The 25,342-nt window shown below is 41.2% G+C and overlaps 1 protein-coding gene across 1 annotated transcript in view; it reads right to left on the bottom strand.

Moving 5' to 3' along the window:
* Positions 1–20,087, bottom strand: part of LOC124149076 — a 33,873-nt gene extending 13,786 nt beyond the window's left edge. Inside the window, exons 1-2 of the mRNA XM_046520448.2 lie at positions 17,594–20,087; positions 11,375–11,443 (exon numbers count right to left, since the gene is read on the bottom strand). Coding sequence (XP_046376404.2) covers positions 11,375–11,443; positions 17,594–20,007 — 2,483 coding nt within the window. The 5' untranslated portion in view covers positions 20,008–20,087. The remainder of the gene's footprint in view (positions 1–11,374; positions 11,444–17,593) is intronic.
* Positions 20,088–25,342: the final 5,255 nt, after the last annotated feature.

The raw sequence follows: 25,342 nt of genomic DNA, 5'->3' as shown, positions 1-25,342 counted from the left end.
CCTGATCTGTGTTGAAGACACATGGGTCTTTAAGTCGACACGACCTACATGATTTAATAATTGGTTATGACCACATTCTGTGACTAAAGATAGAAGAATAAACAACGTCGCTTAGCGAAGCATCGTTGTCTTTCACTTACGGATCGATTTTCTCCGCGGTCAATACGTGTCTATCATAGCCTACTGTACTGGGTTGATCAGTCGTTCTGCCATGTCGCTGGCAATACCGTAGACACTCATCATTAGGTTCCCTCGGCAGCCTTTTTTGTTATTACTCGTCTATAGGTGTACCCTTGTGACCTTTTGGTGGAAGATCTGTTATTATACGTCTATAGGTGTACCCTGGTGACCTTTTGGTGGAAGATCTGTTATTACACGTCTGGATGGGCACCCTGGTGACCTTTTGGTGGAAGATCTGTTATTACACGTCTGGATGGGCACCCTGGTCACCCTTTGGTGGAAGATCTGTTATTACACGTCCAGATGGGCACCCTGGTGGAGATCTCTTATTGATCGTGCAAGGTCGAACCTCACTACCTCACTATCACTGTTAAAATACATCAGCAGCTGCATCATGGACTTCGCCTGGTACCCAGTGTAAGATCTGCTGTACTTCATCTACAGCTCCCGCCTGGTACCCTTCTGGTGCAGAACGAGCCTCATCGGGTCGCTGGTATTACCGCTATCATACATCTACGTGCATGACTGACGTTACTGACAATACGGTATTCACCCATCAATATGTTCGTCCCGGTGACATTTTGGTGCCTAGAGGTATTTGACTCAGCGACCATACAAACTTATACAAACTTGCATTCTTGAAGTTTTGAGTCGGTTGATCCGTGAACCAAACAATAAAACATGAAACGCCTTGGTAATTGTGGTCCTCGTTTCAGGGCGAAGGGTGTATACAGGAGTGAGTGAGTGAGTGAGTGAGTGAGTGAGTGAGTGAGTGAGTGAGTGAGTGAGTGAGTGAGTGAGTGAGTGAGTGAGTGAGTGAGTGAGTGAGTGAGTGAGTGAGTGAGTGAGTGAGTGAGTGAGTGAGTGAGTGAGTGAGTGAGTGAGTGAGTGAGTGAGTGAGTGAGTGAGTGAGTGAGTGAGTGAGTGAGTGAGTGAGTGAGTGAGTGAGTGAGTGAGTGAGTGAGTGAGTGAGTGAGTGAGTGAGTGAGTGAGTGAGTGAGTGAGTGAGTGAGTGAGTGAGTGAGTGAGTGAGTGAGTGAGTGAGTGAGTGAGTGAGTGAGTGAGTGAGTGAGTGAGTGAGTGAGTGAGTGAGTGAGTGAGTGAGTGAGTGAGTGAGTGAGTGAGTGAGTGAGTGAGTGAGTGAGTGAGTGAGTGAGTGAGTGAGTGAGTGAGTGAGTGAGTGAGTGAGTGAGTGAGTGAGTGAGTGAGTGAGTGAGTGAGTGAGTGAGTGAGTGAGTGAGTGAGTGAGTGAGTGAGTGAGTGAGTGAGTGAGTGAGTGAGTGAGTGAGTGAGTGAGTGAGTGAGTGAGTGAGTGAGTGAGTGAGTGAGTGAGTGAGTGAGTGAGTGAGTGAGTGAGTGAGTGAGTGAGTGAGTGAGTGAGTGAGTGAGTGAGTGAGTGAGTGAGTGAGTGAGTGAGTGAGCGAGCGAGCGAGCGAGTGAGTGAGTGAAAATTTAACATCCCGTCGGCAGTATTCAGCCATATAGCGACGATAAATGCATATGAAATTAACACATATAATGTCACATTATCAAACATTAGTAACATTTTTAAGAAAGATGTACAATTCAAATGTCATGAAAGTTTGCTGTCTGTAAGGTCTTTTTCAAAAGTATTTGTATCCTGTTAGTATGGAATCTAGAAGGGACATTGTCGCGTAGTCGCATTTGGCTTGTTTTTGATACAGCGAGTACACGACAATGTCCCTTCTAAGATTCCATATATTAGCGATGTCCATACAAAATATATATGGATATTTGCACACAAGGGATTAATATTCAAACGGATTGTTTCACCTGCCACTATCGTGACGCTTTTTCTAGGACCTTCTAAATGCTTTATATCAAGTGATAATAAAACGAGCGTTAAAGCTTTAAATATCATCCGAAGCTTTAACCATGGTTGAAATATAGAATTCTATATTGATTCCAAATGGACTGAAAAAAGGAAACATGATTACACAAAAAGGAAATAATATTTATAATCGCTTTTAAATGGGTAGATAAGATGGGTCGAATTTGTATTATATTTTATTTAATTTCGATATCGATTTCCTAAACACCCCAACTCAAATTTTCAATTGTAGCAAATGACAACAGAGATACAACCAGGTGGAGATAATGTCATGAGGTCTGTAATAAATAAAAAATATAAAACGCCTTTACTGGTCGCCATGGTGGGTTACTTCAAAAAGTGCAATTTCGGGAAGAAAATAAAACAGTTAAGTGTCCTGCCGATTATTAGAGTCGGTGAGGAGAAAAAAGAAACATCTATGTGGGCTCATCCTACAAATTGTCAGGTACCCTCGAATACCAATCTTCACTGAGAATAAAACGTATTGATTTACGTCATCTCATCGGTAAATGAAACTTACTGATCTAGCAACGAAAACGACATCAGTTCCAAGTTTTAAAAATTGGACTATCAAATATGAAACTTGTATAGTATGTCCACTGTGTTGAAATACGTGATAGAGCGGAACGGAACGGAACGGAACGGAACGGAACGGAACGGAACGGAACGGAACGGAACAGAACAGAACAGAACAGAACAGAACAGAACAGAACAGAACAGAACAGAACAGAACAGAACAGAACAGAACAGAACAGAACAGAACAGAACAGAACAGCTTCATATTACCGACAGTTAAGTTTTACTAATAACCATACACTTGTTTTGTCCCAATGGTGAAAATGATATAAATACAATCGGTAACATCGAAAACTCGTTCAAAAAAGAATATGATCTGATCGAAATCGAAATAATTGCAAGAAACCATGTCAGCTGCTCAGCATGGTTGGATAAACAGTTATTGATTTATCCCAAGACAATAATAACAAACAACATAATATTACCGGTGACGACAACGGACGGGTTTGTCAATTGATTCAACCGTTCTAATGACATAGGATACATCGTTCTGGTTGAAACATCATATGACAGATGTCTACACATGTTTACAGACCGAATTACGTGTTGACAAATACCAATCTGCGGTTAAAATAGAGTAACGCTCTCACACCGTGAAGTATTTATGCAGTGTAACCGGACATCGATAATCTGGACGTTGCTGTGTGGTATTTCAGGACAAACGAATCATTGATACGACGTAATGCATGTCTGAGGTTTTTTTTGGTTTAGTTTGATGTTTAACGCCGTACTCAGCAATATTCCAGCTATATGACCGCTGTCTGTAAATAATCGAGTCTGGACCAGACTATCCAGTGATTAATATCATGATCATCGATCCACGCAATTTGGATCGATGAAATGCATCAATCAAGTCAGCGAGCCTGACAACCCGATCCCGTTGGTCGCCTTTTACGACAAGCATAGTCACCTTTTAGGGAAAGCATGGGTTCCTGAAGACCTATTCTAACCCGGAATCTTCACGGGCCAGAGACGTCTGTGTATGTTACAACATTCCGTCAAAGATTTAAGGATCCAGGTCAAGTAACCATTTTTTTACCTGCACTCAATTAAATGTCATGATTTCCAAATCTATTTGTTTCCTATCCAACCCTCAATGCAGCACAAAAGATTCCGAGTTCTGTTTGATTGCTATGACTTTGGAATTTCCTTATGTCATGAACATTAGGATAATATAGTCATTTTTTTACCAAAACATTTAATTTTATTACTTTTCACTTCGTTTGCTTAAATCTCTACGAAACGAAAGAATTTTATTTTTTATTTTTATTTTAACGAATGTAGCGATCACTGAACAACAGTCAAATATCAGTGATGAACGATCTTGCCCGACCTGTAAATATATTTTACATATATGACGTCGGACAAAGGCATTTTTCCCCCTCCGGTATTTGTTTGTTGTTTAACGCCACACTCAGCAATATTCCAGCTATATGATGGCTGTAAATAATCGAGTCGGGGGGGATCAGACAATCCAGTGATTGATATTATGAGCATCTATCTACGCAATTGGGATACGATGACATGTATGAACCGAGCCTGATCACACGATCCTGTAAGTCGCCTCTCACGACAAGCATAGTATGGGTTGCTGAAGACCTATTCTACCCCGGATCTTCACGGGTTAGTGGTTTCGTAGTTATACAGATGTCGACAACGTAACCGATAGCAACGAGACTGACGGGCAACCGAACACACGACGGACAGGTGAGCTAAAAGATCAGGTTAGTGTTATATATTTCCAACCTCAGAGAATGATGAAACTAAATCCCAGTTTAAAAGAACGAGTAAAATGTCATTCCAGGCTAATCTTGAGCATCGATCTACCCAATGGAACCATCTTGAGAGCGAGATTTCAGAATGAAAGGGGTTCGGACAGGTAGGGCTCAATGTATGTATACTATGCAAAAGAAGTAGAGCATATTGTGTTTTGAGGTGAAACTAGAAGGACAATACACCGATGTCTGGCAATGGAAGTAAGTGGTGTATGTGGCAAGAACATTTCTGAAGAAATCAAGCTCCGAAACACAACATTGTGACAGTCAGGAAGCACGTGACCTCGGACAGCTCGTGCAGATTTACCATTGTCACCCAGACTCGGTTGTGAGCAGATGTTTTCTTGTAACCAAAAGCTCAAAGACACTATATTAAACACATTTAATCACCGAGGATGCAACAACACGGACCTTGCGACGTTTGTAACGTGCCGACCGTTTACCTGCGTCAGAATACGTCAGAATATTGTTGCCCAAACTCTGCATTTTTCTCAATCTGTCATCAGCAGATTGTGGGTCCGACACCAAAAAACACATTCTGTCGATGATCGCCGCCGCCCTTGACGCCCAGGGCAACAACTCCAACCCAGGACAGATTAGTCAGAACGTTGGCATTAAGAAATAAGTTGCTAACTGCCACCCAGATAAGGGACCGGTTGCAACAGGCAACAGGTTTAAGAGTACATGCCCAGGCGGTGCGAAATGGCCTGCACAGATGACATTGACGTGCACGACGTCTACGTGTCATGAATTCGTGCATGTCTGGCCAACATAAGTGGTTTTACCCGATACTAGTGACGTTTCCTGCAAATTTTTCAAATTTTACACCTTTAACGACATAGTGTGCCACCATCTCATCACACCAACCAGTAGAACCGATCAGATCTGATCGCATACTCCCCAGCAGATATGAGCATATCATTTCCCTTTGCCAATACCATATAGATCAGAAGATATGTCTTGATGATTCACAGTACCCCTTTCCTTTTAGCATAGTACACTGTCAGGAAGAGGAGCCTATTGTGTTTATTATAATAATAATAACAATAATGATCATAATCCCGTGTCGTGATGCGCCGGCCTACAATTGTGAATTTCCGACACATCAAACAGATTATATACGGTATGTTGCCTAATCAGGGTGAGTCCGGATGGGAATTAAAGCGTGAATAATTCATGCGAAGTTTCCCGACACGCCTTGCGTCGACACCTTCACACAGTGCGGACCACGGAGACGCGGCAACAAGTCTTGACCATTGGTCTACCAGTTAAGGAATATGTCATGAAAGAGTTGACAATCACTGACTTTTTTTCACAACGCCAAAAGAAGTTACAAATCTTTTTGTGAACTAATTTATTCTCAAAATGGAACTAAACTATTTTCTCACAGCTAGTTTCTTTGCAAGTTTATATATTTTTTTTCATTTTATTAAATTAAACTTTCTACCTTATTTTTATCATTCAAAACAACTTAAAAAAAGCAAGGCCGTTGTATGGTAAGTATTGCCAGAAAATATATCTAATAAAACGTGTTCTTTTACCGACGAGAGTAGGTATCAAATGCATCTCTTTTAAGATGGGAAGGTATTTCCTACATAGTGTTGTTTAAAGTTATCAATGATTGATCTGAACACACACTTTTAATCTTCATATTTCGATCCTTAACGGAAACACAATTAACGCAACTTGAGATGCTGCTTGTGTTTTTTTTCTATCGGAAGAGCGACGGTCACCCTGGATACAATTACATATATAGACGTGGCGATCACCCTAGATGCAGTTATATATATAGACCTGTACCTGTGAAAGTCTTAGTTCAAAGATATCGATTACATTTATAGGTGTTAATTCCACTGATTTGATCGCAGTGCATTAAGGGAAAGGAAGGTGTGCCATGGCGGAGATTGGGTGGAGTTATCTCCCTTTGATAGGATCGCAGCGATGGTAATATATAATTGAAATGGTATAACGAATTGGAGTGTTTATTGCAATGTGTTCATATCCGACATACCCACTGAGCAAATTTTCTGTTTTGGTACAACATGAGGACACATTATTTTTTCCAGTTTATTTTTTGATCAACTATTCAAGAGAATAACCAACGATCAACGAGGAATTACAGATAATCTGTCCTAAGTGAATTAATGGCGTCAGTCCCGGGGGTCTTTCAGCATTCTGTCACAAGGGACAGCTAATCATTAATTCCACGTTTCGAGTAGATTATTCTAAATATTACTCATATTGAAATTGTCATATCGTATTTTTCTTAGCACTGTGACGTCATATATTGTCAATTGTCCAATCAGCATTGAGAATCACAAAAATGCGCATGTGCAAATATTGGAAAGTTGTTACATATGATCACTCTTCCCTTCTGGGTAATATCCTCTAATAAGAAATGGTCGGTCATTTTTAGTTGCCATGGAAATATATGACGTCATACATTGTATCAGGACTTAACATTCCAGAGCGAAGGCCTGTCGTTCTCGCAGCTGTTTAAGCACGCGTACAATGAGAGTGCTGCGGCTCATTACGAAAACGTTTTGTATTTGCAATGTCAACAATTAATGTCGTCTTCTAAAAACTAGTTCCCACACGAAGTCAACAGTTTAAAACGCGTACAAGGAAAGCCAATTAACAGAAGTTGTGTCAGCGGTGAGATTCATTTATCATCCAATGATCATCATATCGCTTGGGTGAGATCAAGCCATATCTACATTGTAGATATCGCTGCAATGAAATTGCATCACAATGCTTTGCAGAACATTGTGACGTCATTGTTACATGACGTCACAATCAAATAACATCACTAATGGCTCTGCTACAGATGCTGTTAGCAGTACTTTTTACACTTAAGACACTGCTTAACACTGTCTACAAACTGAAAAAGTTGGAAGAATGATGTTGGATAATAAATAAAATCTCACCCTCGTGTCTTTTGAAATCAAATATATCAACACTCGTTGATAAAAGCCTCGGAGTTTTTCAACTTTTAACAACTCGTGTTGATATATTTGATACCAAAAGACACTCGGGTGAGATTCTCTACTATATTCTCTATTATATTTTCTACATAACTCTGAGGACAATAAACTAACACAAAAATCTAATGGTTTGAACAAAATAGGAAGTCATCAAACGGAGAAACAGGCATGCCAAAGTTCTGCTCCGTCAGTCTTGTCATTTCAAAGGAATATTCTTTTTACAGAGGCAAATATTGATTTTGAGAGAATAATTACGAGCATGGTCATAACTAAGTCAAAATTTAAAATATCGCAAAAATAGAATACATCACTCAGTCGAACTACTAACTACACATATACCAAATTTCATGAGATTTTGGACTAAAACCACTGAGTAATGACCATTAATAGATTTTAAACAGACCGGGACATAAGTCAGGTGAGCTAAAAATGGTTCCATTGAATACAAACTACAACCGGACTCAGAAACACGTGCTTCATGCTTACAGGTTAGCCTTTAGATATCCATGGGGCGGTCGGGTAGCCGAGTGGTTAAAGCGTTCGCTCGTCACGCTGAAGACCCTGGTTTGATTCCCGACATGGGTACAAGTTGTGAAGCCCATTCCTGGTGTCCCCCGCCATGATATTGCTGGAAAATTGCTAAAAGCGGCGTAAAACAATACTCACTTTCTCAGATATCCACGATACGACATCCAAAGGAGCAACTAGCCTATTCTATGTATACTTTATTACAGAGTCTCTTCCCCGAGGATGGAGAACAGAAATTATAAAATCCGTGTGCAAAAAGGCGTCATTATAGTCAAGTATAGTCCAGTTCAGCAGTCTTCAATTTCCTTGACAATTTGAAGATGGTTTTGTGTTTTTCACACTTAATTAAACAATATGCACTTACTCTACCAAATTGTTTGGTCATTTCCATCAGGGCTTACTTGATAAAGAAATTAACTGTAAGGAAGCAAAATCACCGGCCCAGCTTATTTGGTCACGTGACCCACATCCGTTCACGCCAACGCAACTTATACGTTTGTAAATGCAACGTTTCCGGATATACCAACCCTACTTATCCCCTCATCCCAACCCAAACTATACCCTCATCCCAACCCTACTTATCCTCTCATACCAACCCAACCTATCCCCTCATCCCAACCCTACTTATCCCCTAATCCCAACCCTACTTAACCCCTAATCCTAACCCAACCTATCCCCTCATCCCAACCCAACCTATCCCCTCATCCCAAACCAACTTATCCCCTCATCCCAACCCAACCTATCCCCTCATCCCAACCCTACTTATCACCTCATCCCAACCCAACTTATCCCATCATCCGAACCCTACCTATCCCCTAATCCCAACCCAACCTATCCCCTCATCCCAACTCAACCTATCCCCTCATCCAAACCCTACTTATCCCCTCATCCCAACCCTTCTTATGCCCTCACCCCAACCCAACCTATCCCCTAATCCCAAACCAACCTATCCCCTAATCCCAACCCAACCTATCCCCTCATCCCAACCCTACTTATCCCCTCATCCCAACCCAACTTATCCCCTCATCCCAGCCCAACTTATCCCCTCATCCAAACCCAACCTATCCCCTCATCCCAACCCAACCTATCCCCTCATCCCAACCCTACTTATCCCCTCATCCCAACCAAACCTATCCCCTCATCTCATCCCTACTTATCCCCTCATCTCATCCCTGCTTATCCCCTCATCCCAACCCTACTTATCCCCTCATCCCAACCCTACTTATCCCCTCATCCCAACCCTACTTATCCCCTCATCCCATCCCTACTTATTCCCTCATCCCAACCCTACTTATTCCCTCATCCCAACCCTACTTATTCCCTCATCCCAAACCTACTTATCCCCTCATCCCAACCCTACTTATTCCCTCATCCTAACCCAACTTATCCCCTCATCCCAACCCTACTTATCCCATCATCCCAACCCTACTTATCCCATCATCCCAACCCTACTTATCCCCTCATCCCAAACCTACTTATCCCCTCATCCCAACCCAACTTATCCCCTCATCCCAACCCGTTCATACCAACCCAACATATCCGTTCATACAAACCCAGCTTTCCCGTTCAAGCCAACCAAGTTAGCCGCCCATTGATCAGGCCAACTCACCCGTACATGCCACCCGTCGTATCCAGTCATGTAATTCTTTAAAGCAGTGTGAACAATATTTATCATATGCTTTGTTTCTTCAGCCTAACAATTCAAAGTTTGTTGTTTGTTATTCAACTCCGCATATTCCAGCTATATGACGGCGGTCTGTAAATAATCGAGTCTGGATCAGACAATCTAGTGATTGACATCGTGAGCATCGATCTACGCAATTGGATGCGATGACATGCATGAAGCAAGTCAGCGAGCCTGACCACCCGATCCCGTTAGTCGCCTCTTATGGCAAGCATGGGTTGCTGAAGACCTATTCCAACACGGATCTTCATGGGTCACACTTCAAACTGACATACACCCCAAATCCCTCAACTTTGTTAAACAAAACACTGAATTAGTATGTTGTTTTTTCTTCTAATTAATAATGTACAATGTCTTCATGGATGTTTATTCCTTGACATCCATATTTATAAGAAATCTCTGCCAAAAGTCGATTTACAATTCCGACTAAATCATGATCATGGGTCCATGAATCAATATCAAATAGTAATGACACCAGGTGTTCGCGAAAGGATGAGCGTATCCTGCCCCACCAGTAGCACCCTTGACAAACACATGCAAAAACAAGTCAATTGTTCACTTGAAGAGACTCGGGAATATATGGTACAAGTCAAAATATGGAATTGCATCGGACATCATTTTTGGCACTGATGCATCAAATTTGGAAATGTCATACTCATGTCTACCATAAAAGTTTTTGAAAACTTTACTGAGGGCTTGAATGTTGTAACCTTGATCAAACAACTTCTGAGCAAGAGTCGTATAACGGTCTTTGAAATCTTCGTGGAAAGAGCACGCTCGATTGAATTTCAAAGTTGTAAAATGTTGACTCTAAAGGATGCAGTGAGTGAGTAAGTATGGTTTCATGTCGCTTTTAACAATATTCCAGCAATATCACGGCGGGGGACACCAGAAATGGGCTTCACACATTGTACCCATGTCGGGAATCGAACCCGGGTCTTCGGGTGACGAGCGAACGCTTTAACCACTAGGCTACCCGACCGCTCCCTAAAGGATGGAACTCGATATTGCTCACAGCTGAAGTCATCCCTCATGCCATAATTGCGGATAGTTCTTTTGACACCCTGAATCTTTAGATCTAAACATCTAGATCTAAACATGAAACAGAAGCGGCGGTGTCACTGGTCTCCTTTAGTTCTGGTTCAGGTGGGTAAATCAGTGGAAGGGAATTGGTAAATGAGATGTCTATTACATTGAACTATATCAGAGAATCGATATCTGAAGCTTAAGTTAAATTTGAGTGAGAATGTTAATGTACACACGTTTCTCTCTTTCTCTTCCTTTCTGTCATTTAATGTATTAATTGTAAATAACATACATGTAAATCTGTGGGAGAGGACGACCTAAGCTGTGATAACTTGTATAAAATATGTCTCAACATCGCACATCTGACTAATTTTATGTTCTAGGGCGTTAACAATAATTCAAAGATAAGTCAGTGAGTGAGTGAGTAGGATTTAACGTTACTTTCAGCTTGATGTGCGAGTGATGCATGTCTTAAAGGTTTACCACTTTGGTGAAATCCATGTATGGTGCTGAAAATGAATCATAATCTAAGCGAATATGAGATTCGTACCCACAACAAACAAATATGTCTTGAGGACACAAAATCTGCTACAAAATCTTTGTTTCATAAAAATATTCTGCTCGAAACGGGTAACAGATTCTAATGCCGAAACACTTGGAACCACGCCCTCCTCCCCTGAAGACGAAACGGGTGCCAAAAAACATTACCATCAACGTAAGCACCAATGAACATGCTGGAAAGAAAAGTGAAAATAACAAATTTACTCACAATTTCCGTGGTTCTTTAGCAAGAATAGGTCGGCTTTGCTTCCGCAACTTATCCTTTTCCGAAAAGTTCCTGCAATAAGAGCAAGAACAGAATGGTTTCCATTGGATTGTTGTGAAGAATACCACGGACATGCCACGGTTGTATCTACATAGAAGATGCTGGAGATGACTCGTTATTAAAGTGTGAGGTCGCTTTATATTCTGGCATTAACGCCCCAATCGCGCGCTTAGAAGCCATCAATCACGAAAGATGAGCAAAAAACATAACGGCGAGAGGGAGAGTTAATTAACTTGCCGCGAAACGCGGCCGGGAATATGAAGCAAATTTGTGAAATATTTACGAAATGAGTAATAAAAACTGCTTCTGCGCTGTGGAATTATTTCTCTTGGATAGACATGTCGGGATAAACACATTGTTTGGACGGCAGTTATAGATGCATGGTGTGTTTTATCGAAAAAATCATATCTGATAAATTCATTAGGAAATTAATGTTAATGAATAGCCTGTTCATCAAATTGAGTGGAGACTGAGTACACTGTCTAAAAACCCTTGTACCATAATTTAAACACGTTAAAAGGCTTAGACATGTGTTTAAAATCTAAACATTATAAGGACGTAAACGTGTTCATAATCCAAACGTGTTTAGGACCTATTTCGATTCTTAACATTAAGGCGGCACGGGTGGCCCAGTTGTCAAAGGAGCCGGAATTCGCTGTGCAGGGCCACCCTCGGGCACGCCAGCTGTGGCCGGCCGTTTCTCCATACCTCTCCCGCATAAAACAAGGTCTGGGATGAGATGGAGAGACACCTACGACAGGACCAGAACCAGCCGGTAACGGTTTGACTCAGCTGGGCAATCTTTGGTTCACATTGGGAACAACTTCCCCCAGGCTGTATTAAATCACCTGGTGTCTTTAAGGCGCAGCCGCTGTCCCGCCTGTATCAACGCAAATGGTAACACCCGATACTGACATTGTCAATTGATTTATAACACCACCAGTATTAATGAATTTGTTATGATAAAACATTGCTAAAACAGACGAATGACCAAATATTATGTTGTTAATTTCAGTGACATTACAGTTATACCACTTTATATGAAGCACAGTTCCTTTTTCCACTAGTATAGTCATGAAAACTATATGAATGGAACACTGAAAATATATGATGACGACAGGTGTTTACGAAAAGGATAAGCATGTCCTGCTCTATAACGGTAGCGCCCGCCAGCTGACAAAACCTTGAAGCTTAGTCGTAAGGAAAATCTGTCTTCCCATGAAATTTGAATAAATTGTAATGTACTTAGGAACTGAGAAATGTGGACGGCATAAGCTGCAGCCGATGATATGACTGGAAATTCACGAGTTGAAAATCGAAATCAACCTTACTGTCGAACAGCTTGGTGAAGAGGTTGCCATTAGTTTGAATTTCTATGCAAAGATCCTGATACGAAGCTGAGTATGGTTTCTTTGTGTCTTTGTTTTCAAACTGGTGAATAGATGTTTGGCTTGAAAGATATTGATAAAATATGACTTTAAGAGATTTATCACTTTAAGACAATATTAGATTCAGACTTACGCTTATAAACAATTCTTTCTGGACCTATGTATGATTCAAATGTTCCATGATGAAATTTCCTAAAGACTCCCCCAAGCTGAAATACTGCTAAGGAGCGTTAAACTCAACTCACTCACTTACTACATGAATTGGATATACCGATTGATGCGATAATCTTTTGCAACACAGTCTCGTTTTTAAAGTTGACTCGCGCAAGGGCTGTGGCCACGTTGAATGCCACTATTAGGTATGTCAATAATTTTTAACACAATACCAAACATGTTTAGGCCTGTACACACGTACGATATGTGGATGTTGCTGGTATGTAAGTGAGGTCCTCCTCGTACTAAATGTGTTCAGGTCTTTACACACGTACATGTTGTGTATGTTGCTGGTATGTAAGTGAGATCCTCCTACTTCTAAATGTGTTCAGGTCTTCACACACGTACATGCTGTTGATGTTGCAGGCATGTAAGTGAGATCCTCCTAATTCTAAATGTGTTCAGGTCTTCACACACGTAGATGTTGTGGATGTTGCAGGCATGTAAGTGAGGTCCTCCTAATTCTAAATGTGTTCAGGTCTTCACACACGTACATGTTGTGGATGTTGCAGGTATGTAAGTGAGATCCTCCTAATTCTAAATGTGTTCAGGTCTTCACACACGTACATGTTGTTGATGTTGCAGGCATGTAAGTGAGATCCTCCTTAATTCTAAATGTGTTCAGGTCTTCACACACGTAGATGTTGTTGATGTTGCAGGCATGTAAGTGAGGTCCTCCTGCTTCTAAATGTGTTCAGGTCTTCACACACGTACATGTTGTGGATGTTGCTGGTATGTAAGTGAGATCCTCCTACTTCTAAATGTGTTCAGGTCTTCACACACGTAGATGTTGTTGATGATGCAGGCATGTAAGTGAGGTCCTTCTACTTCTAAATGCGTTCAGGTTTTTACACACGTACATGTTGTGGATGTTGCTGGTATGTAAGTGAGGTCCTCCTGCTTCTAAATGTGTTCAGGTCTTCACACACGTACATGTTGTGGATGTCGCTGGTATGTGAGTGAGGTCCTTCTACTTCTAAATGCGTTCAGGTCTTCACACACGTACATGTTGTGGATGTCGCTGGTATGTAAGTGAGATCCTCCTGGTACTAAATGTGTTCAGGTCTTTACACACGTACATGTTGTGGATGTTGCTGGTATGTAAGTGAGATCCTCCTGCTTCTAAATGTGTTCAGGTCTTCACACACGTACATGTTGTGGATGTTGCTGGTATGTAAGTGAGATCCTCCTGCTTCTAAATGTGTTCAGGTCTTCACACACGTACATGTTGTGGATGTTGCTGGTATGTAAGTGAGATCCTTCTACTTCTAAATGCGTTCAGGTCTTCACACACGTACATGTTGTGGATGTTGCTGGTATGTGAGTGAGATCCTCCTGCTTCTAAATGTGTTCAGGTCTTTACACACGTACATGTTGTGGATGTTGCTGGTATGTAAGTGAGATCCTTCTACTTCTAAATGTGTTCAGACACAAAAAACAAAACACACTCAAAGCCTTTCGTCCGTTTAGGATTTACACAGAAACATAACCACATTTAGAGTTATATGTAACATGTCTTCTATGACGTTACCTAGACACAATTTTACATTGTAGCTTTTTGTCGAATTGAATTCCAGCATTGGTTTTTTTCCTAAATGTTCATCGCTTAGAGACACACAAGGGGTACTGGGGACCTATTCAGCCCCAGAAACCCAACTTAGAGAAAAGCATGCGGTGCCGTCTTTTGCCAGAACTCCCACAAAGAGACAAGCATGGGGTAAGGAACCTATTCTGCTCAAGATTCCTCACCTTGAGGCAATTGAAAGTGTGTGCAACATAGATTCATATAGATTTGTATGGGTCAACATTTCAAAAAGACAAGAAACGTCATAATATCATTAAACCTTAAACTGAAACAATAGCTCTATAATATGTAACAGATACTTATATGCCCAAGCCAATATTTCCCGATTGATATAGGCCAAGTATACAGCTTATTGCGGGTAATGATTTGTCTGATGTCGCGTTCTGTATAATGACTTGTACAGGATGTTATGCAATTATCTTATATATGGGCTCGTCTTCTGAAAAAACGCAGAGATAAACTTACCGCCCATCCACAAACTTGTGTTTCAAATTGATCTAAACAAATTTAAACATATTCATTTGTTTGAGAACTATCTGAATTCGTATATCAAACAAACGAAACATTTCACATAAACTTAAAAACTATGCAAACGACATTACAGTTATTTTACACACTCAGTAAACAACTGGTGAAACTAGCTGCCCTGGTTACACTGAGATTTGACAGTCACCATAATGAATACGAGATCCTAGTACACCCAGGATACCATATAGACTGTCTGGACAATTGATGGACTTCAGGACCGCCAAGAAACCATAGAACGTTACTAAAAGGGGGGCAGCACTAAACAAAGTGATAGAGAACACCATGAGGAAGGGACTGGCTGACAGCCTTTGTCTTATCACATTAATGCCGAACGCCAGGCAGTGTAACAACAAGTACCATCAATTAACCCTCTTTTGGTATGACGGGGATCGAACCATCGACGTTCCGCTCTCCGGGCAGATACTCCATCCACTTGGCTACGGATATGGTCTCTTGTGAATGAGGGAAGGAACACTGATGTGAGAGTTATCACTCGCTCCTTCGCAGTACGTGTTGTGAAGCGTTGTGAAGTCTTGTGAAGCGTTGTGAAGCGTTGTGAAGTGTTGTGAAGCATTGTGAAGTGTTGTGAAGCGTTGTGAAGTGTTGTGAAGCGTTGTGAAGTGTTGTGAAGCGTTGTGAAGTGTTGTGAAGTGAAGTGTTGAGGTGAGGCATGGGGTGTTGAATGGAAGCATGGTGTGTTGAAAAGAAGCGCGAAGTTTTTAACAAAAGCATAAAGTAGGCAAAGTGCAAACTGAAGTGTCAAAGTGGAGACTTAAGTGTCAAAATGGAGACTGAAGTGTCAAACTGAAGTTTCAAAGAGGAGACTGAAGTGTCAAAGTGGAGACTGAAGTGTCAAAGAGGAGACTGAAATGTCAAAGAGGAGACTGAAATGTCAAAGAGGAGACTGAAGTGCCAAAGGGAGACTGAAAAGTCAAAGAGGAGACTGAAGTGTCAAAGTGGAGACTGAAGTTTCAAAGAGGAGACTGAAATGTCAAAGAGGAGACTGAAGTTTCAAAGAGGAGACTGAAATGTCAAAGAGGAGACTTTGTTGAACTGCAACTAATTTACGACTTTACGTTCTGTATGCTAACATCCGGTTTCGCCCCGAACGTTTTGGTGAATCTGTAGGTATCATGTGGACCTTGCCTGCATTTGAAATAAGCAATACAAATCGCAAAGAGGTATCAGTTACATGGAGACCACTTAAAATACTTGGCCTCCTGTCTCAGTACTAGAGAGAAATTTCATACTTACAATACTAATGCTGATATGTGACGGGGGTGCTTTCTCTTGCCCATCGTCGCCTTAAGTGGCGTCCGTCAACACCCAGAGCGATTTCCACACACATAGAGTGGAGGGATTGGTTACCAGGTATTGATTCAGGACCCATCGCGTGAGAATCCCAATGTTTTATCCGGATAAGGTGTTTTTCCATCGATTTAATTACTTGTCTGTTGTTCTTGTGTTGCCAAGGCGGTGTCAGATTTTCTTATATAAATATATTCAGCAAGTTGGAATAATAGTCCAGGTGGTGGAATGTTTGTGTTCTATTTACAGTAGGTTTCATTAGCAAGTTTCATAATAAAATATGCATTTGACAAAAATGTAAGGAGGGACATTAGATTGTGTGCAAGTCATTATTTTCATTGTCCCACTAAACACGGTGCACCTCTTACTCACAGGCAAACATATCTTTATCCGGGTTGGAAGGTACAATGCATAAATTCGAAGCAGTTGTGTCTTTTCTTTGAACTGATCAAGTTGCTTAAGGCTTGTGTAAGCGTGAACGTCATTTGATGGATGACGTCAGGTGTTTCATTGCGTTGACGTAACATGGCATTGTAATCTCCAACTCCAATGCTCTCTACATCCATGCACAGTTATAACAGTTTCTATGTCTTAACATGACGTTATATCCTTGCCAATATCTTAATATTAAATAACCTGTCGGACAAAAAAAGTATAAACTTGAAAATAAGATTTGACCAAAACATTACAAACGTTATAAAAAAAAATATAGTTCCAGTACAAATTGTAATCATCTGCCGGGCATAAGAAAGTATACGCTTGAAAATTAGACTTGACCACACAGAAAACAAAACGTCATCAAAACGTTACTAGGTTGAAACATATTCTAAAACACAGCAAACGTAAGGTCAGAAACACAGCTATGATACCCTAATACACCCCCATCGAACACCCATTCCTTGCATGTTTCATTCATAGCCACCATGAAACATGGATGTATACTTTCTTTTGTCCGGTAGTTTACAGTAACAGTACGTCCTTTATATTGAAGTCCACCATAGTGTCCCATCTGTAATGACCCGTTAAAGTCTTATAAGCGCACTTATTAGTATTGATCCAAATCATACCATCCAATCTATGACACAATGCATATGAACCCGATACTTTCATTATTCAACACAAACGCAGAGGTATACTTACACTTGTGACACCTGAATAAGATCCCCAAGATCGTCGTCCTCTTCCTCCTCAACCTCTTCACCAGAGTTATCTCCCCAGCTGACCGTCGACGACCTTGCCGAGTTAAGGTGTTTAGCGCTGAGGTATGACGTGTTACTCGGGGTGTCACTGACCTCTCTCGTCCGACTCACTATCCCTGAAGAGCTCACATTGGAGTCCACATCAGTCTCCACCATCAACACAGGGGTTTCAAAACTCGTCTCTAACCGCCTGCCCATAATGTGTTCAACCTCACTGTCTTCATCAGTCCTCGATGAAGGGACCTTCTTATGTCCTTTATCACTAGATCTATTAGATATCAGCTTGTTTTTGCTAAAACGTCTTCTAGTTCTTTCCCCTTTTCTTGACAGTTTTCGTTTGTTTATTTGGACAGTGGAGCCAACATAAAGTCTATTTCTGTCAATGATAGGGCTTCTTCTAGCACTGTCTTGTTCGTCGACTCTTCCTATAATAGGCAGAGTTGCTATTTGATTTCTATCGTGCCCCTCTGATGAATCCATCCTCACGAAAATAGGCATTTCAGTATCGCTTTGTCCCGCTGAGAGCAAGCCCTCCTTCCCCCAATCCGATCTTCCTTTAGAGGTCCTACTGTAATTCTGGGTGGTTGTACCACTTGTTGAAGCACGAGTTGAAGCGCGGGTTGAAGCGCGGGTTGGAACACCACTAGATTGTTTCCACATGTTCCTGTCTTGGCTGTACTTGTGTGCATCCACCCCCAGGTACTCCACCGACCATTCCTCTATGCCGCCACTCCTTGGCACTCTATGTCCAGTAGATACAGGGGTTTCTGTTTTGGAGAACTGGAACACATAATCCTTCCTCCTTGTTGCTGTTGCAGCTACCTTGGAGCTCACTCTGTGTCCACTTTCAGGGATTCCAAATCCACTTGAGGTCAACACGACCTCTGGATGTCCCTGGCGTCTGAAAGCGTTTGATCCATCCCGTCTGTCCTTTCTGACATGAACCGATGTTCCCCGGAGATTTAGATGATTATATTCGGCAATTGTTTGGTCACTGGGGACATCAGTCTGATTGCTATGAGTTGACCATGAGTCCTTTTTCTCACGAAACTCACCATTTTTTATTGACGACTGAGAGTGCACATGCTCACCTACAGTCCGTTTCCCAGTCTCGTTAGTTGTTTCATCTATCACAATCTTGGGAGATCTGGCTCCTCCTAGGGGGAGTCCACATGTCTTAGGTTTACCCCTTGTATTATGGGCAATGCGTCTATTTATGTGCTCAAGCCTTTCCTGAAACCTCTTCTTCCACGGGCTGCCCTTTCTTTCTGACGAATTGTCACTTTGGGTCACATTAAAATGCGGGGGTGTTTCGGGTGTCAGTCGTAGGCTGTCTTTCCTCGAGCTTCTTCCACTTGTGCTTGTTCGAGAGCGTGTCCTTTCTTTATGATCTGGGGATAACATGTTTTTCCCGCGGGAACAGCCCCTGTGATACAGAGGTGAAAGTTTCCCAACGCTTCCCTTGTCTTCAATATCCACACTCAGGTCTGGAGTAAATGTGACAGTTTTTTTCCTTGATGTTGTGTAATCAAGGCTGTTCGATGGATGATTGTACTCCTTTGTATGAACACCAAGTAGGCCGCCATGGTCGCGTGTGAATGAAGGAGAATTCCTCAATTGTTCACTAATATATTCTTCTTGCATTTGTCTTTCATTGCCAGGGTTAAGTCTCAGCTCATGCTTATCAAGAGCTGGTTTAGTCTCGTGGGTGTCCCGCACCTCAAAGTACATTCCATTATGATAAATAGCATAACCTACTTCATGGTTCTTCTCCTGTCCCTTCAACCCATCATCCGTGTTGGTGACATTATCCAAGATAAGGATATCAATCTTGCTTGAAGTCTTGTCATTGCAGTCTTGAGAACCATTGGCAAGTTCATTATGAAACGAGGGCTGTCGGTGTAGCTCAACCTCAGTGTATTTTGTTGCACCGGCTCCTTCAGAAGCTTCGTCCAAGGAAAGACTAAGAACAGCTTCTTGCAAAGGTGGGAATAGGGAACCAATACCAACGTAGATCTTCCCTTGGCGTCTCAATGTCTGTCTCCTCTGCTGAACATCGCCATCCAAAGAAGGAATATCAGAACTTTTATACGAAGGCAACTTAGGAAGGTCAGCCCCAAAATGATCGTCCTCTTTCAACTTGACAGGATCTTTAGATTCGTCAACAACTAAAGGAAGAGGGGAGCGTTTGTGGAGATCTTTCCAGCCTGTTGGCCAAGAATATACATCCCTTTTGTTATCCATGGAGGCCAATGTTGTGTCAATGTGAAGTTGGTTCATCTCATTTGTGGTGCCTATACTAAATGCGGGTAAGAATTGCATTGTGTACATGGACTGCACTGCCAGTGCCCACATGCATTTCTCGCAATGGTAGAATTAACATATAAAAGTAACACTGATTCATTCACGTTTTGTGAAACAGATGTCAGTTCAGATTTTGGATATTGAATGTTGTAGTGAATACGTGTCTTGAAATAACATGAATAGGAATCCATTGAATAAAGTGTCAGATTCATGCCCTGCCATGATCTTAGTTACATGAATATTTGTCACATTTGATTCCTACACACGAAGCCCATTTCTTGAAAAGAGGTTTATTTTTAAGTGTCCTTGTTGATTCTTAACATTTAAAAAAACGTAACATTTGTTTAAGGTTAGCTAACTCCTGGGACATCAATAAGTCATGTGCCCCTTGATTGCTTCATAATCCCCACGCAAGGAAGAGCAGCAAGGGGACCATCCCTGTCTATGATGACATGTAAGGCGCATCACCCATCGGCTAACAGATCGATGGGGAACTATAGAGGAAAAGCAAACATCACCTTCTTTACCCTATTTACGTCCAGACACAACTTGGTGTAGCAGTGTGGAGCTTGAAGTGCTCTGTGTCGATCCTCCTCTTGGATATGCTTTGGCTTGTCTTTTCACTTGAAAAAATGTTCAAGATACTTCGATGCCATTTATCCTGATTGCATTTTTCCACATGTGATGTGACATTTCATGAGCCTTCTATATCCACCGCCAAGATAGTTTAACCTCGAGGCATGTCTACACATATTCACATTCATTTCAGAATTTATCCTTTAGCTGCCTGTATGTTGCCCAAGAAATGTTCTTGTCCTTGTCCCCTCTGTGATTTTGGCTTCGGCCTAAACATTATTTGTCCGTGCCTTTTACCTGAGTAGGTTTGATGTTCATGTCTATTATCCACACAATCGGAGGTACCACTTGTGCATGATCATCTTGAGATCACAAAAAATAAATCACAATTTTCCACCGCTTCCGCCAAGTGTCGAGGAAACACTAGTCTAGTTGTTGTCTCGAACCTCGTCTTTATTCCTTTGTGAAATCCGGAAATCAACCTCCAGACAATAGGATGTGATTGTGCTGAATCATAACTATCCAAAGTCTCATCCCATGTCAGTTTCTTAACTCTATGACTCGTTGAGAGCAGGCCATATCACTCTGTCCTCTTGAACACTTACCATCGAGCTGGATCTTCATAAGCTGGTCAATTCTGATGTGATGACGTCGTTGTGATACGGCTTCAACGGTGGAGCTAATAACGTATCACTTTCATCACAGGCGTCGGGGTTCATGAAACACTTTCATGAAATACATTCTCACAAATATAGCGCTCTCAGTATCACACACATGTTCCTCTAGCCATGATACCAATGGCTTTGTTCAAGGTACTCCAGAAACTAGAAATATTACCTGATATATTCTGCACATGCTCCCAGTTAAAGTAGGTCATATCGCACACGTTTCCCAGATTGAACGCTGTGTTATATTACCAAATTAATTACATCCACGCACACATTGCTCCCTTGAGATTCCAATTTCGACAGCCATTTCCCACGGAGGATCTACAGGCCAGACACTATGGCGAAGGTCATTGCACTGTGTATTGTCTCTGACGTTGACCGCTCCTTGAAGATAATGCATCGCTAGTTTATGTTGATATTAATCAGCATATATTTTACTATTGACCATCCCTAGGCTCATGCTGGTTTAAAAACAGTTGTGTAAATCTTGTGGTCTCGGGGAATTAACGTCTATTGCGCTTGAATCAAGCGGTATGAATTTTGAATGAGACGTTAGACATGCAACGCTTTGACGCCTGCCGTCACTGATATGGGGCGCTTGATGACTGACCTGGAGATTTGTCCTTTGTTAAAAGTCATTCTACAACACAGAACAAGTATTGGAAATTTGTTTCATTTTCAGGAATGAATAATAATGGTTTTTAAATTGTATTTAACGTTTCAGCAGCAACTCATGTTATACCGGAATAGTTGTTAGCTGTAGTTTTGAGTGATTAAATATCTGAGGTATCACGTAGTGCGATCGTATGGAACCCCAATTCGTTACTAGGGGTACTTGAATCTACCTTGATCAACAAAGAAACAGCAGACAATCTCAAGACCTGTGAACAGTAATGGGCAATGATTTTGAACACTGGTATGGTACACAGAGATATATTCAAATGTTCACTTATTATTGAACAACAAACCATGTATATAAAAGCGACAAAACATTCCATATCCATAAGAAATCTCTGCCAAAAGCCGAGTCGACTGTACGATTCCGACTATAGCATAAGCATGTGTTTATGAATCACAACTAGTGATGACGCCAAGTGTTCGGGAAATTGTGAGCGTACCATACCCCCCCCCCCCCCCCCCCCCCCCCCCCCATTGGTTCCCGTCACAAACACATACAAAGGCGTGACAGGGATATTAAAAGTGGCTGAGGTTCAGAAATCCCAGTTGACAAATGACAAGATAGTATGAATGATCGGTATCAGTGAGGATTGCAATGTAGAACTTATAGGTGTAATGTTATATTACTTTGTAAAAGATAGCTACGCGACAAATCGCAAAGAAAAATAATAGCGAAGTGTGGTTTATTTCACGATAAAACATATATAGTTCTATCATGACGTCATTTTTGAAGATTCGAACATGCGCTCGCAACTTGATGACGTCGTATATTAGATGACGTATTTTTTTAAGAGGGCAGGATCTAGTGAGTTGTTCCCCATAGATGACGCAGATAAACGCGATGGCTAAACGATCGCATCCAAAAGCTGGAGAGATAAAACAATCGGTATTGAGAGAAAACGTACAGGTAATCGACGTAAGAATTGTGAGAATATACGTAAAATACCCACCTTTGCATAAAATGGACTGTCCGACATTGCCGAGGTCGGATTCTATTGAGGGATTCATCATTATTGAAATACGGGTAAACATTTTTAAAGCTTGTACACTTTATCATCACCCTTAAAGAGGCTGTACATAATGTTGATTTCTTATAATAGGAATAAACGACTCTGTGCCCTTCAAGGCTTATTCCTGCATTGTTTTACTGTACGATAAACAACCCAACTCGTCGTTTTTTTCTTAAATAAGCCGAACCCATAAACCGCTGAGTTTCTCCACGTTACAGTTGGAAAGAAACGGATACTTTTTCGAGGAAGCTGACATGATCAGCACCTGTCAGAAAGAAGATTTCCGACACCAAACATTAAAATTATCTTTTGAATCAAGGGTAGGTGTGTCAGGCTTTAAATATATTATATGGGTATGAAATCGTATTCGATACCTCGTTCTCAAAAGGATTCTAATTCTTGGCCGCTCTCAATAGCTGTCAGTAGATGTCCGATTGTAGCCACGAGCGTTTCAGAAATACAGTATCAAATAATATTTGGGGTAATACTGGCTGTTATTATCGTATTTATGACAACAAAGGCTGTTGGTGTTTGTAAGTTGTTAGTGCACACTGTATATAGAGTTAAACGAGCTGCTATAATCAATGAAGTTTTACAGTAAAATCTGATTTTGCAATCGTGATAAAAATGCAATTCAGTGTCTATATTGAATACTGTCAACACCGTTGTGTCGAAGGTGAAGGAACCTACGTAAATACTTAAGAGTTATCCGAGGTTCGACACAACCGAAAATAATGATTCTTGTGACACAGTTGGTGTTTCTTCGGAGAATAAACTGAATTATGATTGGATTGGGGACATAGAGACTAATTATTCTGTAGAAAAGACATGACTAACATATACGTTACGCAAAGTACGCAGCTGTGCAAAGTTTAAACAATTCTGAACAAGGTGTACCAACAATTATGTTGCGGCGTCCATTAAATATTTGAATGAAGTATTTGGAAATTTCTTGGCACCTGATAATAGACACAGCTCGTCAAGTCAATGACTGCATCCTTAAGTTCTTTATCAAACGTTACTTATTTTGCTATCCCCCTATGTGCTAATCCATCAATTAGTAACCAACACGCCCAAATGGGACATTGCTGTTTATCTTAGCTATTTAGCCCTTATCGAGTGGTTTTATATCAGTTCTCGTCACGATATGGCTGAAATACTGCCGATGTGACGTTAAATATTAACTCACTCACTCACTCACTTATCGAGTGGGTAAATGTTTAATGCAGCATTCAGCAACATTCAACGTTAACCAAGCAAACCAGTGACTGAAACCACGTCATCGGGACACGATGACACACAACCAGTAGCCACAAAACCTGGACCCCTGATCCTCTCTAGTCGGCTCTTACAAGCCTGGCATAGTCGGAACCCTTACAAGCTGGAATTCCCAATAGACCTTGAGCTAAGAGGACGATGTACCGTGGATAGTCCTTGTGGTTAGGGCGTTTCTCAAACATGGGTTTGATACCCTTCATGTGAATATGGAGTGAAGTGTATTGTTTGTGTCAATACAGAAAGGACGAGTTCCAGAAACACATTCGTAATTCACTAGTAATTCGTCCAGCAGGACAGGAAGACACCTGGTCGGGTCATCATTATGAAGTTTCGAGAAACAACAGAACGGCTTTTAAACGCTTGTTGGTAAATATTTTAATCCATAGAGACAAGGACAGGCGAAAGAAGAACATTAGTGACAGCGTAATAAACAAAAGCACCTCTTTCGTAGCATGATATTTACAAGATTAACGCCAAGTGCACAAATAAACGTAAGGACTTTTCACCAATGTTCGATTAATACATCGGGGCTAGTAATTCTGCTATACACTCACGCACTTACTACCTTCCCTTGAAAAATTCTGTTAGTAACATGTTATCACAATTATTATAGAAACAATGGAGTATTCTGCAGGATTTACAGTGGATTTACAGATCAATTAGTCACCATGTACAAACACAGGCCCCATACCATGCAATCAATCGGCAATCAGTCGCACATTCGCAATGTAGTACTTCAGTGGGTTGGGGCAATATTTCAGCCTTGTCGAGACGGGGACCACAATCAATTGACCAGAAACTACATTTTCAGGACCAGTCACCTCTTTGCCCCCAACAACAAAATATTTGAAAACTATTACTAAAGCGTGTTCTATGTTTAACAAAGAATGTTCCAGGTGAAACCCAGTTTATAAAATGTACGAAGGGTGAAACATGTCACTCTGTAGTCCTTATTTGATTTGGTCAATTCTCACTAGTCTTTAATATTTCGTTATGTGGACTTGAAACAGCTGGGTTGAAACCAGATGCAGGGTCTTGTAGGACCATGGAAGTGTAAAACTTGCTGATAGAGCTAAATCTCTTTACAACAACAAACATTCATCATAACAATTCGTTGTGACCTTAAAACACAAATCTATATATCACACTTATTCAAGCTATAGAGTATGTCATATA

Source organism: Haliotis rufescens, unplaced genomic scaffold (genome assembly GCF_023055435.1).
Source record: "Haliotis rufescens isolate VD_foot unplaced genomic scaffold, xgHalRufe1.0.p SCAF_8, whole genome shotgun sequence".
NCBI classification, from domain to species: Eukaryota; Metazoa; Mollusca; class Gastropoda; order Lepetellida; family Haliotidae; genus Haliotis; species Haliotis rufescens.
This window is presented reverse-complemented; position numbering and strand designations above follow the sequence as displayed.